The sequence below is a fragment of the Chenopodium quinoa genome, unplaced genomic scaffold (genome assembly GCF_001683475.1).
Source record: "Chenopodium quinoa cultivar QQ74 unplaced genomic scaffold, ASM168347v1, whole genome shotgun sequence".
Lineage (NCBI taxonomy): Eukaryota > Viridiplantae > Streptophyta > Magnoliopsida > Caryophyllales > Amaranthaceae > Chenopodium > Chenopodium quinoa.
In genome coordinates this window covers 3,572,635-3,590,814 of record NW_018742616.1, presented here as the reverse complement: position 1 = coordinate 3,590,814, position 18,180 = coordinate 3,572,635, and the positions used below count along the sequence as shown (strand labels likewise).

The 18,180-nt window shown below is 35.3% G+C and overlaps 1 protein-coding gene across 1 annotated transcript; it reads right to left on the bottom strand.

The window, feature by feature from the left end:
* Window positions 1–4,383: 4,383 nt before the first annotated feature.
* LOC110721663 lies at window positions 4,384–12,318 on the bottom strand. The gene is made up of 2 exons (XM_021900861.1): window positions 11,571–12,318; window positions 4,384–4,840 (listed from the first exon to the last, which is right to left on the bottom strand). Exons 1-2 carry the CDS (start codon window positions 12,233–12,235, stop codon window positions 4,813–4,815), a joined length of 693 nt encoding a protein of 230 aa, XP_021756553.1. The 5' UTR covers window positions 12,236–12,318; the 3' UTR covers window positions 4,384–4,812.
* Window positions 12,319–18,180: the final 5,862 nt, after the last annotated feature.

Below are 18,180 nucleotides of genomic sequence, written 5' to 3'. Positions count from 1 at the left end.
GAAAGTTAGGATTTTTGAGATATAATTGGAAATGTATTAACTATGAAATTTTTGTGTATGTGTACTACTAAAACAAATTTATGTGTATAACAGGTGTTGAAAATTGTGAGAAGATATTTATTTGATCAATTTCTAGTAAAGAATGATGCTCTTATCGAGAGATTGTGGATGTGCACTTAAAGACCATGATGATGTGGGATTAATGAATCATGACTGGGGGACACAGGATGGTACTCCCAGCTTTAGCTCATTTACCTAACACTTGTACGTAAGAGATAATCATTTCAAAGTATAAAGATGTAATTAAACTGTCTGAGTTTTTAAATAATGAAAAAAATTTACATAAAAGAAAATGTTGAATCTTGAAAACGATCATACCAACACGTCTATAAAAATACATCCTCACACATTAGAAAAAGTATGTAACATCCCGACCACATTTATTAGAGCTATCAAAATCTATCAAGAGTCAAGACCATACTAACTGTATCATCAAATGAGGCTCCCTCAACTCATTCCAAAAATAGTGTACATGTCATACTTGTATAGTTATTCAAATCAAAGATCGCTACAATCTCCACATCAGTTCCCCAATCCATACCCGAAACAAGATGCATGAACGAAAGCGATTATCCCAATATGTTTATCATTATTTTACAAACTTAATTAGAAACTTAAAATCCAATACAGATGGCAATGGCTTGGCAAGCACGTGTTTTGGTTGTTGCTATGTTCTTGAGTGTTGGCATAGTTTGTTGTCTAAGTGGCAAGATCAACTACATGCTACATCTAGTACGCAACTATATTTGTTGTTTGGTCGATTTATAACCTCGTTAATTTCTAAAATCTAAAATTTCGCAGCAATTGTTTGGATTTGGATTTATTCTTTTGTTTAATTAATTATTAAATAATTAAGTTGTACACAGAAGTACTGGTAAGTCCAGAATGCTGATTATGAATTGCCAGTTGGTCTACAAATTTGGGATCCACTTGAAAGGTTCTGCGCTCGTCAAATATCATCTTAATTCTTAAATCTCTAATCTGATGTTCTTCACTTCTACACATGGAGTTAGATTAAAGTACAGTTATTGAAAACATGAAAAATTCACTTTGCCACTTGAATGTTGTCTTTGCAATTGTGTAGATAAAGACTTGCATATTGCATGGTAAATGTTTATTACTATCTATTACAGAAGGATATTAAACATGAGATTTAGGCTCCGTTCACTTTAATTTATTGTTGCTGAATTGAAATTATTTTTATTGAATTGAAATTATTTTTGACAAATTGAAATTAATTTTACTGAAATCATGAGGTTGTGGGATCAATCCCCGTTGAGAAGCAATTTGAGACTAATGATTCCTTTACTCCACCTTTCTTCCTTCACTTAAGGTGCCATGCTCATAAACGCGGGTGGAGTTTGACTTGTTCAAGGTCTCATTCCGATAGTGCGCATTCTTCTTACTAGTATGGAAAATGAATCGCTATTGATAGGTAATAAAATATATTCCAGAACTTTAACTATAAGTTTAAACTTTTGGCTGAGTTGGTCCACTTGATAGATTATAAAATATATTTCTGGGCCTCAACCCAGAAATATACATTATACTCTATCAGCTATGATATATTTGTAATGAAGAATGAATCATGACTTATGAAAACAGGTCCAAATCGGATGTTGTGCCATCATATTTGAGCCTAATTCAATTAGTTAATCAAGTATAATTTCCAACATATTCATTTGGGCTAGATTGGATCAAGTAGGTTCAACTTTGATTACAGTCAAATCATATCATCTAATTTCAAGTAAAAATTGAATCTAAATCTCTAGATTAGATCACTTTTGTTGATTCTACTCATGTGCAAATCATTACAAAAATATCAACCAAAGAGCACAATTATCTAAGGATGAGATGACTAGATGACTTAGATCCAACGATTATGAGATTCAACATACAAGTACAAACTCCATAAACGGAATCTTAGTTAACTAAAAAAAATTCGACAAAAATGCGGATTAAACCAAAAAAGATTATTATTTCATGTTAAGCAACGTGCAAACGTGCCGTAGCTCCCGTCAACAAAAAAAAGGCTATTAATTAATTAATTAATATCGACGGAATATCGTTACAAGATCTCTGTCTTTTAGCCACCATCATCGGTCACGTGATCTGTCATATTGGATCTTTCACTTAAAAATAAAAAATAAAAGTAAAATAAAGTTGATAAAATATTAGTTGGGCCTGGGTTGCCGGCCTACAACGAAGATTCGGGTTAAAACTGGTGCATCCAACAGATCATTTATAGCTGTTATACTAATAATAAATAAATAAATTTACAAAAAGAATAAAGTTGATAAAATATTGCTTTATATTTTTGTTGATCAATTATTGTACTCCAAAAAGTTGATAAGTTGGAGTGTTGGACAATCATTATGTTTGAAATGTAGTGAGATATTTTCTTAAAGAGATTTTGGACAATTCACACCAAAAATAAAAGCTAATCATTGATGGTAATTGAAAAAAAGGTAAAGACTTTTATTTAGAGTACTAGCTTGTACATGTGCAATTGCAAGAATTATTTGGGAAGACATGATGAATAGATAATTATGTAATGTAATCAAAAGTATTTATCTAATTTGGGGAGAGATGATTGATTTACCTTATTTTTGCTAAACTGAAATTATTTTTATTGAACTGAAATTATTTTTGCTGAAATTAAATTATATTTACTGAACTGAAATTAATTTTACTAAACTGAAACTTTTTTGCTGAACTGAAATTATTTTTACTGATTTACTGTTATATTTCTTCTTTAAAGTTACTGATTTTTACTTAACTGAAATTATTTTTACTGAACTGAACTTATTTTTACTGAACTGAACTTATTTTTGTTGAACTGAAATTATTTTTATTGAGCTGAAATTATTTTTATGGAACATTATTTTTTAAGATGAAGTGAACAGGGCCTAAAACAACGAAGTTAAATATTAGTGTTTCTATAATGAAAATGTAGAATTCTGTGGGAAAGGAAAAAGAAAATAATAGTACCTCCGTTTCAAATTATCTACAACGATTAGTCATTTTCTACTCACACTTTATATTAAATTTAAAACGAAAATAATTTAAAACAAAGGTAGAGAAGTGAGGAGATGGAGGGATGGTCCCTCCATCTCTCCCCCATGTGATGGGAGTTCGACTCCTCACATCCCTCCATTCCTGTAATAGGGAACGAGTGATTTACTATTATCATAATTTTACCGGTAAAAAATAAATAAATAAATAAAATGGAGGTAATATAAAAAGTATTAAGGAACGAGTGATTTACTATTATCATAATTTTACATCTATATGGATCTTTAATTTATCATGTTATTTTTTTTCCCTTTGTTAACATACTATTAGTCATTTGAAAGTCTTTTGATCACTTTTTTTTTTTTTTTTTTTTTTTTTTTCCTTTTCTCAGATTAATTTTTTGATTAATTGAATATTATTTCACATATACATAGTTAAAAATATTACTCCGTAATAATAGTCAAAAATCCCGGCAACATGTTGCTTTTCTTTGAGAATCAAGGTTTTTTTTTTTTTTGTCTTTGAGAATTAAGGTTGGCCTAATGGTTGAAGGCCCTCCTTTCACTCCTATAAAAGGGGTTCGATTCTCACCCCAAACAAGTGGGATCCCTTATTTAGTTATTCTCCCCTAGTTGCAAGGGAATTTTCCTTATACCTTAAAAAAAAAAAAAAAGTTTGCTTTTCTTTAACTAATAGTACAACACTACAAGTCTACAACCAACGTGTTCCTTTATGTATCGCAACAACTATTAAGAGTGGTAAGAGTACTGCTAAAACGATCTCTATCGGAATCTAAATTTGCGCATAAATTTATTTCCCCGCAATTACGTCTATAATATTGAAAGGCACATCTTCTCTATTGGATGACTACACACTAGACACTACTATCAGATTTTTGACTTTTATCATCACCATCCCAAATTTTCCATGTCCTTTTGCGTTTCAATAAAACTCACAAGGCCTTTTATTTTTTCTTTTAAACTATTATAGAACTCTAATAATTCTAATATATATGGCCAATCAAAGCTAGCTTATTAACTTTGTTGAGAATTTTCATTTTGGTGCCTGAGATTTGTCTAAATTCTACTTTCGATGCCACATACCCTTGCTATACACAATTGTTCCATTTGAGTACAGGAAAAACCGTAAAGATTCATACATGCAACAAAATAATGCGCGAGAGAATACTAACAAATCAAGCTCTGTTATTCAGGGAGGGTGGATGGAGCAACCATAAGCTAAGATAGCAGATAGCCTTCCTTAAAGAGAGAAAACTCTCTAAGACAGCAGTATCTGGGTGTTTAAAACTCTCTAGAATCGCCTTCACCTGTTTCTTCTTTTATTAATAGTATTACTTATGAAAAGAGTTTTCATTAAAAACCGGTGGTACATCTGTACCCCTTGCACCAACACGGCCACACTAGATCTAATAGTGGCTAACCATCAACCATTTAGTGTCACTAAAATAGAATAGCAGTATATGTGATATAACCTCACCCTTTTTTGGATGGGAAATGGAGGCATATGGCTTTACTTGAAAGGAAATAATTACATTAGTCTGCTGCAGTCCGATGGACATACAGACCTTACCTCCATCCAAAAGACTCAAAACAAAACTAAAAAACGCACTCGCGAGCAGTGACAAAATCAATGGGATATCAAAACCAAAATTTAGACAAAGAGGTAATCCAGGTTTTCTTTAAGAAAATTTCGGAAGATGTGCGAGTCTCTAGTACCTCATTTTCCACTTGTATCTTGAAGACATCTGCATCAAGCCAAATTTTGCTTATTAATTAGCAGTTAATATTTGGTAACATGATGATAATCGTGGCAGCTTTGAGAACCAGTGATCAATGATCGATCAATCATCTAGTTAAAGAGTAAGCAATATAAAAAATATCAACTTGTTCTATAAAATTTAAAGCTGGTTGTTACTATCAAAACTAGGTGGTGGAATGTCAAGAAGAATAATCAAAATGAGGCACAACACCAAATATGGCTTAAGGAATCACAAGGCTTAGAAATTTAACTAATCAAGATCTTAACAGATGATCTTAGTAATCTGATATCTACAATATCAGAGAGCAAACTACTGACACTTGCTATAGAAAGGAACACTAAGAAGAATATCATGGAGTCAGCTACAGCAGATCTGGGATATTGTGTTAGAAAATTGGTGGATAAAGCTAAGATTTCCATTTGGTCAATCAGCAAATTTACGGAAATTATGTATTTTTCTCCCATTCAATTTCAGAACCAACAAGGTGAAAAGCTAGACATATCAGTTACATTTAAAACCCATTATAGCAAAATTTCACAGAGTAATATAAGATAATTACAAGAAAATCCATGAAGGCCATTGATTACGACTCCTAAAGTCCTCATGAATGGTGCCTGGTTTTTCGAATTTCAGGTGACAGACAAATGAAGTCAGAAGAGGAAAGACCAAAAGAGAGACTGAATGTCAAATTTGGGGTGAGGTAAAACTATAGCACACAGAAGAAGCTTTCCCTTTTTCAATATTGACTACTCAAAAAAATTTTACTTAAGCAAGGTATAAGCATACTAGCATACGCCATCCCTAACCCTCTTGCTCTAAGCTAGATCCGACATTCATAGTTCACACCTAAGGGCTAAGGCAAACCAAAGAAAATGTCGCAAGAATCCATCTAGGTCACATGTGTAAATGTTAAAAGTTCACAATCCTGGGAAGTGAACTTGAGCAAGGTATAAAATATCAACAATGCCAACTGACTTATTTAGATAAGCAGTATCAACAACGCCAAGTGAATCATTTAAATAAGCAAAGCAGCACAATAGGCACTGAACTTTGAGAGGCAGATTATCTTGAAACTTTTAACCCCTTTTTTTTTTATAGCTCACAAGACAATCTTAAGAAGGTAAAAAACAAAAATTCTAAGTAGCCTGTACCCTCACAAAACTGTAACAAACCACACAATGTTGTGAAATTTAATTTGAGGTCATATCTTAATTCTCACCAGCAAAGAACAATTTCTTTTAGATCAGCTCTCTGCCTCTAGTTACAGTGAAGCACAAGGAAACTACAGACAAAAACTAGAAATAGCCAAATTATATCGTAATTTATGTCACACATCATAGATTAGTTCAGTTAAAGAAGGATACAGTTTGTTTCTCTTATAAAATAAAGGCATGAAACAAGATTGCAATAAATGCTAAAGTGCAGATATCAAAAGCTGACCAATGCGTCACAAAGGATGACTAATGGAGATCTTTATTGGTCAAGGAAGGCCCCGGAGGTACCAAGATTCAAGTGTTCCAGGGCGTCAATGGAATCATATATGCCAGAGTCGATTTTGCTTTTTTGCACAAGATTAAAAGCAAGTTTCTATGACTCGCCTAGAGACTATACAGGGATGAAAGTGGAATGGTTGTGATGCATTCAATCATGTGATAGAGTGTTTTGACGGATGCAAGAAAGATTAACGAAGAACTATAAAATACACAGAGATTAATGTGGTTCATGGGTAGGTGAGAAGAAGTTTTTATTGATCTTGAGCAATGTATAAAAAAGATCAAGGCTCGTTGAAGTGAGAGGGGTTCTGCTGCGGCTAGGTGCGCCTCTTTGAAGTGGGGCGCACTATACAAATAGTTAAAAAATTTAGCAGAAGTTTGCTTCAGGTTTGCCTCACGTGCGCCTCGTATGCTTTTGGTGCGCCTAACCAAAAACGCCTCGCCCAGATCAAGTTTAGCACTTACCCCCTACCGCCTTGCGCCTAGGCACGCTTTTTCAAACAAATATAGGGGAGGTTTACTCATGCGCTACCTAGTGGTGTAGGAATAGAAGGAAATTAAACCGGGGGGTGGGGGGGGGGGTTGGAATGGCAAGTCATTTATTTTCCCAAATTAAAGTAAGCAATTACAAATAATACCCCCTCCAATGGAAAGCAATTCACTTAAATCTCTCCATCCCCCTATACCACCACCATTATCACCATCTATTATCACCAACAACACCATTGCTGCCATCCACACACAACTTTTGATACCTCTTATCTTCCCCCGCACTTTTTCCTAGGCATGATAATCGAAATATAACTTTGGTTGACCTCCTTTTAACAATTGCATATTTGTGGTACTATCTTAGCGATAGCATATTTGCGGTACTATCTTTCGTCTCCCTCTACAACAGGAGCTTGCAGTAAACACTAATCCATCAGTTCCTCAGTCCCAAAAAGATGGTCTGATTGCAATTTGTGGCTCAAGAATAATCTGGCCATAAGCATTACTCCTTTCAATCCAAAATGATTGTCTGCTTTTAATTTTGTAGCTCACAACAGAAGAGTCTCATATTGCAAAATGATCAAAATCTTTCTGCAAATTGGATCAGCCCAGAAAATCATCTAATCTCTGATGAAAATAAGTTTAGCGTCTCCTATCTTAGTGAGAGAGACATATAGGAGAGAGATAGCTAGGAATAGGTGAGGGAGTAAAGAGGTGCTAGATAGAGGTTATCTATCATTGAGAGTGGCAAATAGAAGATAGCTTTTAAGTGGGGCAATGGGGTCGGAGGTTAAGTGCCACACTTGCCACAAAGAGAGTGGCAGAGGAAAAAAAATCACTCCTAATACAAAAACATGAGCACTATTCATCCGTCACATATCACTCCCTTAACTTGTACTTTGAATATTAACTCCGACTGTGTCTCAAGTAAAGTAATATCTTTATAAAGTTACAAATATCTGTGTTTGCCAGTTTCCAAGAAGCAAAGAACAAGAAAAGAAAATTTTTAGAGATCTAAGATCAAGGAAACTTCTTCTTGGAGGTCTATAAGGCCCCCAAGAACCAAAATACTTACATTCCACTATCTTTCTCTACAAGGAAATTTCACAATAAACTTGGGTTTATAGTTCAAATAAGGTAACTAATAATTCAACAATTCTTAGCATATCTAACATTATACTTCTCATGTAGGGGTCTTATGTTTTGCAAAAATGAAATCGAATGGTATGGAATCCCATACTAAGGAAGTATGGATGAATCAAAATCTCATACTAGTCTGAAGTTGTTTGGTTTACTATTGGAGCGAGGTCAATATGAGATTCTAGGGGGATGGGGTAGAGATAGAACCTTTTAGTATGAAATTCCATATTAAAAAGCCTAACCAAACATTAAATATATAAAATGGACTTCAACTCCATTCCAAAAAGTCCAACCAATCGAGCCTTTTGTATCATTAAGCAATCACCCTTAAAAAACACTTGCTTGTATGGGCACAAAAGAAGAAAACACCTTTATCAATAAATTAATCAAAAAAAACCCCTCCCATTCATGACCTTTTCAAACCATGTTTTTAGAAATCAATTCAAAAGCCTAACAAAGTCCTTGAAATTTTAACTTGATCATTAAACAAATCAACAATAAAGTAAATATCAATGTATGATGTATATAAATATATACATAAATTTTTCTAAAGGTATCCCAATTAAAAAAAAAAAAAAATCAATAAAATAAGGGTAGAAAAGTTAAATCACTTAAATAAATAAATAGGTAGTAGTAAGGATTTGAAAAATTAATGTTATATATTATCCTGATGCAATGCTCAATTTAACTTAAGATATTTTGATGGTATGTAAATATTAAGACATATGGAGTATAATGGAAGTTTTAAAACCTTGGGATAACCCTATTCACCTATAAGGACCATTAAATTTTATATACCCTTCAATATATTACTAGGTTACCATATAAATAGTATCTCCCACTTGAGCAACAGTATAAGCAACCAAGATGTTGAATTATAGTCTAAGTACTAGTGATTTTAAGAGCTATATTTGAAACCCTCACATCTATATGAAGTTTAGTTAAGCATTACACCAGCTATATTCTACCTTATGCAATCATCAGTTTCCAAATCAAATAACAATCTTAATTACCCATCAGGTCTGAGATAATTAATCAAAAACTAGCAAAAAGTATGAATTTTCCGATGACCTTAACAGAAAAAATAAAACAGAATTTGTTAAGGTTGTTAAGGTGAACTGAGTTACAATGATACTACTAGAGTACTAGGGCACCATCCAAAACGGGGTTATGATTCCTATAACCCAATATCACAAAATTGAAAGGCACAGATTTTTCATCAAGCATGTGGTGAAAAAATAAAGGTAATACTTCATTCGAGTTTTAGATGAAACACTTCTCTAATTCATGCTTATCAATGCATATATTCAGCCATTAATATCTCTAATTATCAATAAGTACGAATTATAAAACTATATATTTTAGAAATATAAACTAAGACAATTCTAACAAGATCTCACATGACTATATTTTCCATTAAGTATAAATCTCCAAAGATAGTGAAAGTAGAGTATGTAATTAGTGTAAAAATCAAAGTATTTCATCTAAGAAAAAAGGCGGAAATATTGATCAAAGAGCCCTAATCAGTCTTGTGAGCTTGTGCCTCGTATTCAAATATATATATATATATATATATATATATATATAAGCACTCACTGTAAATTCTGCCAAAACTCTTAAGCATGGTTTAGATAATTAAATGAAAAAGAAAAACTGCCATCATCATTACAATCTGAATCAAAGTTACTCATTCATTGTATATAATTTCCACTGAAGTGGAAGAACTTCAAAGGGAAGAAGTGATGAGGAAAGACTCAAAAGAGGAGAGAAGATGACCCATCAGACAATTTGGCTCAAGGTGGAGTGCTGGCACAATTCAAGAATGTTCCATTTGACTTGTTGGATGGGTCAAGAGGGGATGCTGGAAAACAAGCGATTCAAAACTGAAAACAATGACGAAAGCTTTAAAAGTTAGAGTGCTTTGTTTATGAGTTACATTGAGTGGTTGAGAAGTTTGGTTCAAGTATGGTATCGTTAGAAAAACTAACTCATGGGTTTGGAATAAGTCATACCTAAAATGCCACACTTAATACCACATGCTTGACAGTCAAGAACTCAAGATATCCCTCTTTTAGACATTGCCTCAATCCTTGTCTTCCCTCCTCGGCCACCTATTCACCTCTCTGTGCTGCACTGCTGCCACCTCTAAAATTGACCTTTGGATGTCAATTTTGATAGAAAAAAAGTCCCAAATTCAGAACTTGAATGAACAGATAGGAATTGTTGTTGGATGGGCTGAGTGGACCTTTTTGTTTGAATTCTAAATTAAGTGTGGGAGAAATTGGCAGCAGCAGCAGTAGACAGGGTGGAGCAGCAGACTAACGGTGAGTACTGAATTACCAACAGGGTGGTACCATGGTGGGAGATGAATGAGTAGTAGTAGCAGGCGTGAAGGTTACGATAGAGGGTGGTACTGTGGAAGCAGCGGTTTGTGGTAAAGAGGAGGGGAGAGGGTAGTCGTGGAGGGGTTGCTATTTTAATCACAGAGTATTTTATAACTTTAATTCTGATTAAAGTGGTGGGGATTTAGAAATAGGCCTTCAAGTTTCAATTTGGAAGATTCTTAAATCAAACAAAAGACATAGGTTAGGAACTTAGGATGATTACAAACTCATTTCAGATTCTTCAAAGGTGAGAACTAAAAGTCTTTCTCACACATAACAAGTTGATATATTGATCAATTTCCTTTTCTGTAACAATCAAGTCAATTGGACAATTTGAAAACCACCAAGATAAACATCAGCTTTTTGTCGGTAAGAACAATTGTTTTAAGATGTGATCATGTAAGCGCACTGAATGAACTTCATCTAAGAGCTCTGTGTGGCACCCAAAGGTCCTAAAACTTTCACTTTGTTTCCATTTAATGTCTTTTAACTAGCTAGGCCACCATGACCCAGTAACTCCTCTACCCCATACCCCCCATCCACCCAAACCCTGAAGAAGAAAAAAGAAATAAAAAGGAAATCTCAATTTCCTATTCTTTTCTATAGAGAAAAACTACTGCAGAAGCAACTACTTTAATATTTACTTAGCTACTATCAGCTTCTTATCAAGCAAATTTGCAATTCAATCAAAATTATTTTCATAACTCACAACCTCTATAAAACATTTTCATTTGCCAATCAAATTCTACTGAAAAGTGGCAACCATCTCACCAACTATCAAGGCTAAAGCTTTCATCTTAAAGGTCTACGCATCCTACCCTCGAGCAACCAAGAACAATTGCTGAAAAATCATTGCAAGACTTCAACCAAGTGCAATCCGAAATCAGGATTACTACTACTAGTAGTATCCTCCACATTTTTGCTCCATAGTATTATTTTTTAAACAAGTAAAGATAACAACATTTATCAGCTGCAAACCATAGTCATCACACAAAAACTTGCATATTGTAAACACAAATCCATTTCCACAGTTATCAATCAACTCAAATACTTGCATTTTTAATACCTAACACATTCACTTCACATTCATCACTCAACTCAATTTGTCCAATTAATTCATGACTCACACAACCATACAAGAATAGCTACAAACTCAATAAACAAATAACTTAAATCAACATGAATATATAGCCAATCATAAGAAATTACCTCGGTGAACCGGCATTTCGGCTTTGATGAAGAATCCGACTCCCAGGCGAATCACCCCCTTCAATCAACTCCCTCAAACCCAAATTCTCCACCTTCTGTTCACTCTCCTCTTGTTCCTCCTCCTCCAAAATCACCTCCTTCTCCTTCCTCTCTCTCTTCCCTTTACCCATCAATCTCTCAAAGTAATTCCCATAAATATACTCAGGAGTATACCCATTCTCCTCATCAAACAACATAATATGTCCATGCCATTCCCAAACCCGATAATCCGACCCGTTTTCCTCATGAAACCCAACACAAACATGGTGTTCACCAATCGCAACAGCTTGCCCTGAATTGGGTTTCAAAGTCTCCGTATTCCCACTAAGAATAACCTTAATAAGCTCCTTTTCAAGCTTGGATTCTTCCTTGGAAAGATGGGTTTTGGTGTCGCAACCATCGGAGAAGTCACCATCATCATCGTCGGAGAAAGAGAAGTCGGAGAGACGGCCGCCGTTGGTAGCGGCGTCGAGGAGGAGGTCTTCGAAGGATTGAGAGAGAAGAGGGTGGTTTTGCTGAAGAGAAGGTGGTTGTTGGCGGAGTTGAAGACGACCCATTAGAGATTGAAGGAGGAGATTGTCGAAATTTGGGGTGCTGGTGGTGGTGTTGCTGAAAGGGGAGCTCATCTTCGGTTTTGCGTTGGGGTTTTTTGGGGGTTTTGGGTTGAGAGGGTGGGAGGAGAGAGAGAGGGGATGAAATACGAAGTGACTTTAAATAAATTATAAAAAAACCTAATTAAAATTTATTTGTTGAGCTTGCCGCAGTTAGGCCCGTTCTTTTGAGTTTTTGAGCAGAGCAGAACAGGTTTCAGCAGAGCAGCTCAAAAGAACAAGGCTTTAGTCAGTTACTCTCAATGATAAACAAATTTGTACTACATTTGTTTTTTTAGTTGACACATTTTGACTTTAACACTATTCACACACTCCCCTTTGACCGTTTTTTGTGCTTTATACGTGATGAAAAATATACTCATGTGAGATCTTTTTAGATTCGTTACGATATATATTTTCAAAATATCAAATTTTCATAATTTTTTTCTTATCGGTAATTAAAGATATGAATGGTTGAACTTGTGCATTGACAAACGTGACTAAAAAAACGTGTCAACTAAAAAGAAACGGAGGAAGTATATCATATGACATTTTCGTAAATAAATCAACAACTTTATACAATCACCATCAACTGTGAATGTGGAACCCACATTAATGAAAAAATTGTTGATTTATTTACGAAAATGTCATGGGATAATAGTTTTTGTGTATCACTAAGAGAAACTTGTATTTTCTCTTATCCATTCGAGAGAGCCCCGGTTAATACGTGAGATTAACATTTCAGTTTATTTCTTCTCACAACTTTATGCATTTATTTATGTGCCACTTTATTATTTCACTTTTATTATTTTTTTTTTTTAAAAAAAACATTGTATGGTGAGTGGAGAAATATTTACAGACTTATTTCATAGATGAACTTGGATTTTTCCTTATCGATTTTATGAATTATTAAATAAAAATTGCTTGAAAAAATGATAAAAAATTAGAAATTCATAACAAAATGAATGATTTCCATAGAAATGGTTGGAAAAGTTATAAATTCCAACATTATGCCACTTTTTGCTAATATTCCCTACATATTGGCCCTATTTGGTAATTATCGGTTAGCTGATTTGTAAGAGCTGATTGCATTAACTGGTTTGACTAGCTGGTTGCATTAATTATTTTGACTAGCTGATTGGTAAGAGCTTATTATATAGAGTTGTTTGATGAAATTAGCTTATTAGTTGTAGTTGATTGTTAGTTGAACACATAAAATGACAATTTATTTTTACTTGACTAGGGTAAGAAAGTAGGAGGGCAAGAATGTAAACTAGAGTAACTTTTTAGGATAAAATTGTCATTTGAAATCCATTACTCAATAAGCTAATCTAAAAATCTCTTCTTTATTTTTTTAGCTTTTTAGAAATTAGTTTATTTGCCTTAATCAACTCATTTAATTAAAAAAGCTCTTTTACCAAACAACTACATTAGATAATTTATGTAGTCAAACCTCTAACTTGGTCAAATAAACTCAATTTTGATCAAAAACTCTAATTACCAAACATGGCAATTGTCCACGTCATTAACTTTTTTTTTACTAGTTCACAACAAAACCTAATAGAATTAGTAGTTTATCAAAGGTAAAACCGCTAATTGAATTAGCGGTTTATATTTTTTTTTTGTACATGAATTTTAAGTAAGTAAACCGCTAATTCAATTAGCGGTTTTACTTTTAATAAAACTGCTAATTCAGGGCTTGTTTGTCATCGTTTTTTGTTTTCTATTTTTTTAAAACAAAAAACCAAAAACAGGAAACAAGAAAAAGGTGTTTTCACTTTTTTTGTTGTCAGTTTTCAATATTATCATGATTTTAATAAGTTTGACTGCTTTTTGATTTATTATATGACATATATCATATGACTTTGAAAACCAAAAAACAGAAAACCACAGTAATGCCAAACGAACCCTCAATTAGTGGTTTTATTTTGTTATATAAAAAAAAATCAATCTTTATGGTGACGTGGACGGTATGTATTGAATATTTACAAAAACTAGCATATTGTTGGAATTTATAACTTTTCTAACAATATTGATGGAAATCGCCCTAACAAAATCGTTCCGGTGGTGGAGGAGTGGCCTCATGATTTTGAGTTTTCTACGTGGAAGACGAAGTTTTTTTCAGCTCTCTTTAGTGGCACCAAGGTTTAGAAAAATTTACCATAGTGACCTTTTTTAGGTTTATGGCTAACTTTTTTAGTTAAAATGGTTAACCTTTGATTTTTTTTTATTAAAAAATTATTTAAGTTATATTTTAAAATAATAAAATTAAAAAAAAAATAAACAAAAAAATTCCCAAAAATTCTCAACCACCCCGCAAACCCTATCTTTGCCAGAATTTGGCCACCCCGACCACCGAAACCACCTTCCAGCCCAACCCCCGACCAACGAAACCACCTAAACTGGCCGGCCGGCCTTCCACAACCCCACCTGACCTAGCCCCGGCCCCCAAAATCGCCACCCCGATCCCCAAAACAACTCGAAGTCCAACGAAACCACCGCCACCCCCACCGCGAAACCCTTAATTCAACGAAAATTGGCCGGCCGCACCCCTTGACCACCAAAACTCGCCGACCGGCCTTTTAAAAGGTCAACTAACCTAGCCCTGACCCCCGTAACTGCCTACCCAGCCACCCCGATCCCAAAAACCACCAATAAGTCCGACGAGCGCACGCGGTGACTTTAGGTGGTTTTGGGGGTCAAGGTTGGCTGGGTTGGTGGTTTTGGAAGTTGGGGATGGGTTAAAGGTGGTGTACAGATCCACCAGTTCGATTTCGATGGGTAAGAGGGGTGGTTGGCCAGTTTCCGGCAAGGCTAGGGGTGGGGTTAGGGTTTGACGATGGGGATAGGTGGCTGGGAATTTTTTTGTTTTTTATTTTTTTTCTATTTTTTTTTAAATTTTATTATTTTAAAATATAATTTAAATAATTTTTTAATAAAAAAAATCAAAGGTTAACCATTTTAACTAAAAAGGTTAGCCATAAACCTAAAAAAAGTCACTATGGTCAATTTTTCTAAACCTTGGTGCCACTAAGTGAGTTAAAAAAAACTTCGTCTTCCACGTAAAAAACTCAAAATCATGAGGCCACCATGTAGAATTTCCCTTTTTTTCAATGGTTTTGCGTGAATTTTGCTATGGATGGTTGCTTGTGAATGTTATAGTTTTGAATTTCCTTTGATCCTTATCTTTGTTGCGTTTTTATGTCTATTTATGTTATGATTCAAGTACTTCAACAACTAATGATAAACACGCTATATTTTATATTGATATATTGAAAATAAAAACATAATTGTCAAAATAATTAAACAACTAAAGTTATTTTATAACAAATATTTTATCTGTCTTGCATTTATTATCTCAGTGAGTATTAGCAAATAATAGAATTGATTTAAAAAAAAAAGAAAAAGTAGTAATTAATCAAATGCTCTCCAATCCATACATAAAAGTATATATGTATTTATGGGTTGAATAATGAATATAAAAACATGATTAGTCAATAGTTGAGATGATAATGCTTTTAATTCACATCTTGGTGGTCTTGAGTTCAGACCTTATGATAAACCTTTTGGACTTAAAGATAATGTGGCGAGTTTAGTGTACGTAGTAGGGTAGCACATGGCACATAAGCGTTTTTAGGAACGCTTTTTAATAGATAGTATAGATTGTGGAAATTATTGTCAAATATGTAGTCAACACAATCTCATGTTCTATATGATGATCGATATGTATAGCTTGTATAGTATTATAGTTTTAATATGGAGTATTAATTATATTTTTTTGACTGTAAGTATATTTTAAACCACATATAATAAGAGAAAAATCCAAGTTGATCATCAAGATCAACGATTTTCGTTAATCTTGTGGCAAATTGGTAAATAAAATGAGTAATGTTTATTATTTTAAAAATTAATTTGCCAGCTGTACTTTTACTTTTAGCCACTTGCATGAAAGCGACATTTGCCTATTGTTTCTTATTGTTGGGCTACAAGTCATGACGAAAATGGATGTCAAATTTCTTACTTCACCATTAGTGGAGAAAGCTCACAAGTAGAAGGAAAACCTCACATACCTTTAAGGGTTAACTATGCCATGTACTTCTCCCCTTTAACTTAGGGTATTCGTTTAAATGGTAGTGAAGCCGCCGGAAATAGTGGAGTTGGTAACGGTGGAGACGAAGAAGATGAAGATGTTGGTGTGCCAATGTCCGAAATGGTGGTGTTGGGAATGGAAGAAGATGACGGTGGGTGGGTGAAGGAGGAGGAAGAAGAAGTTGAAGGTAGGTGGAAGTGTGGAAGAGGAGGAAGTAGATGACATGTAGTAGGTGGCTGGAAAAATGACGGAAGGAGGATGAAGATGGAAAGAATGACAAAATTAACCTTCATTTTGTTGATGAAATGACCAATTTACCTCTTGAGAAACATTTTTATCAAGGAGATTAACTGGGTGTGGCTCCTATAATAATCAACGCTCTTATAAAAAAGTTTCAAAATCATCTGTTTGGGGTCCAAATAACTTATATTTGGGCCCAGTCCATAAATAAAAACAAACCAAAGCCTAAAAGGTAAGGTTCAACCCTCAAGCCCATGTGCCAAGTCAAGTCAACGAAGCCCAGTCAAATGGCAGCCCATATGGCTCCTCAAGCTCACTCCATTCAATTGGAGCAAGGTATAAAAGCTCACACTTATGCAAACTCACATTCATTCACTCATATTGCCTCAAGCAACAAACACTCTTGCATAGCAACTCTCTTTCTCTTTTACACTCGTACTGACTTTGGCATCGGAGGGGCCTTCCTCGGCACAACCCCCGAGGCTAGTTTACGTTTGTTTAGCTATGCAGGAAATCCCTAATTCGGTCATCACTCGAATTGGGCTTTGTCTCCACGCATCCGAAGGACCTGCTGAAGGTCCCATTGTTTTTACCGAAACAATTTGGCGCCGTCTGTGGGGATACTTACAAAAATTCAGCTAAAAATCTCATACCAATCTTAGATAACGCAAAAAAAAAAAAAAATGACTAAGAGTGGCAAAAACTCCAAAAAAGCAAAAAAGATGGGCCTAATCACGGTGAGGACCGGTAGGACACCCTCACCGTCGCCTGAACCATCTGCCTCTAACTCTCCGATGAGAGAGAATCTGCACGAGGGATGTTCCTCTCGACGAATTCACCAAACTGGGAACTCGCCGAGAGAGAGCGACGCTCATGAAGATGGCCTTCCGCAGAGTATGCATTCAAATCCTCCCACCATTCCTTCAACTGAAGAGGTGGCGAGGGCCGTGGCTGTCTGCATGGAATTCATGAAAACCCTGGGTGGACGCCTCCCATCCGTGCATACTACTCCTCCTTCGCCCTCGCCGAAGCCGGAAAGCCGGAAAAGGAAACTGGCTTCGGAAGGGGAAGGACGAATTCCACTCTCCAAGGGAGAGGGAAGCGGAGGAGCCGAAAGCCTGGCTAAGACAGGACGGGAACGACGAGGGGACTCCGGTCACTTTGAAAATTCCCAAGTCCGAAACTCAAAGGACACTTCAAGCAGCCATAACGCTTCTCGCCGAAGCGTTTACGAGCGCCTAGGGGAAAGGGAGAAGGACATTCACAGCCGTCTCACCTATCCCGAAGGCTCTCGCCTAGAACTGCCACGCGGAGGGACACCCCTCACTTCCACCTCTCTAAGTGGGAGAAGTGAGGTTCCTTCGGGAAGGCAGAGGGGAAAGGCCGTGATGGTTCCTACCAGTTCACCTTTCCAAAGGTGGATACTGGAGGAACATGTGCCGACGGTCAAAATTCCGGCACACATCACTTACGATGGTACTTCGGATCCGAAGGACCACATAGCCTCTTACGAGGGGCTTATGTACCTTAACCCCAGGTCTGAAGCTACCTGGTGCAAGTACTTCCCCACAACCCTTAAAGGTGTTGCCCAATCATGGATCACCAAAGGGCTGAAGGAAGGCTCTATAACAGGTTGGAGTGATCTCGCCAA

Excerpts from the sequence above, each read along its gene's own strand:
- LOC110721663 (XM_021900861.1), bottom strand. The coding sequence starts at position 12,235 with ATGAGCTCCCCTTTCAGCAACACCACCACCAGCACCCCAAATTTCGAC. Across the intron at positions 4,841-11,570 it reads CGAAATGCCGGTTCACCGAG|ATGTCTTCAAGATACAAGTG; the intron begins GTAATTTCTTAT and ends GGCTTGATGCAG.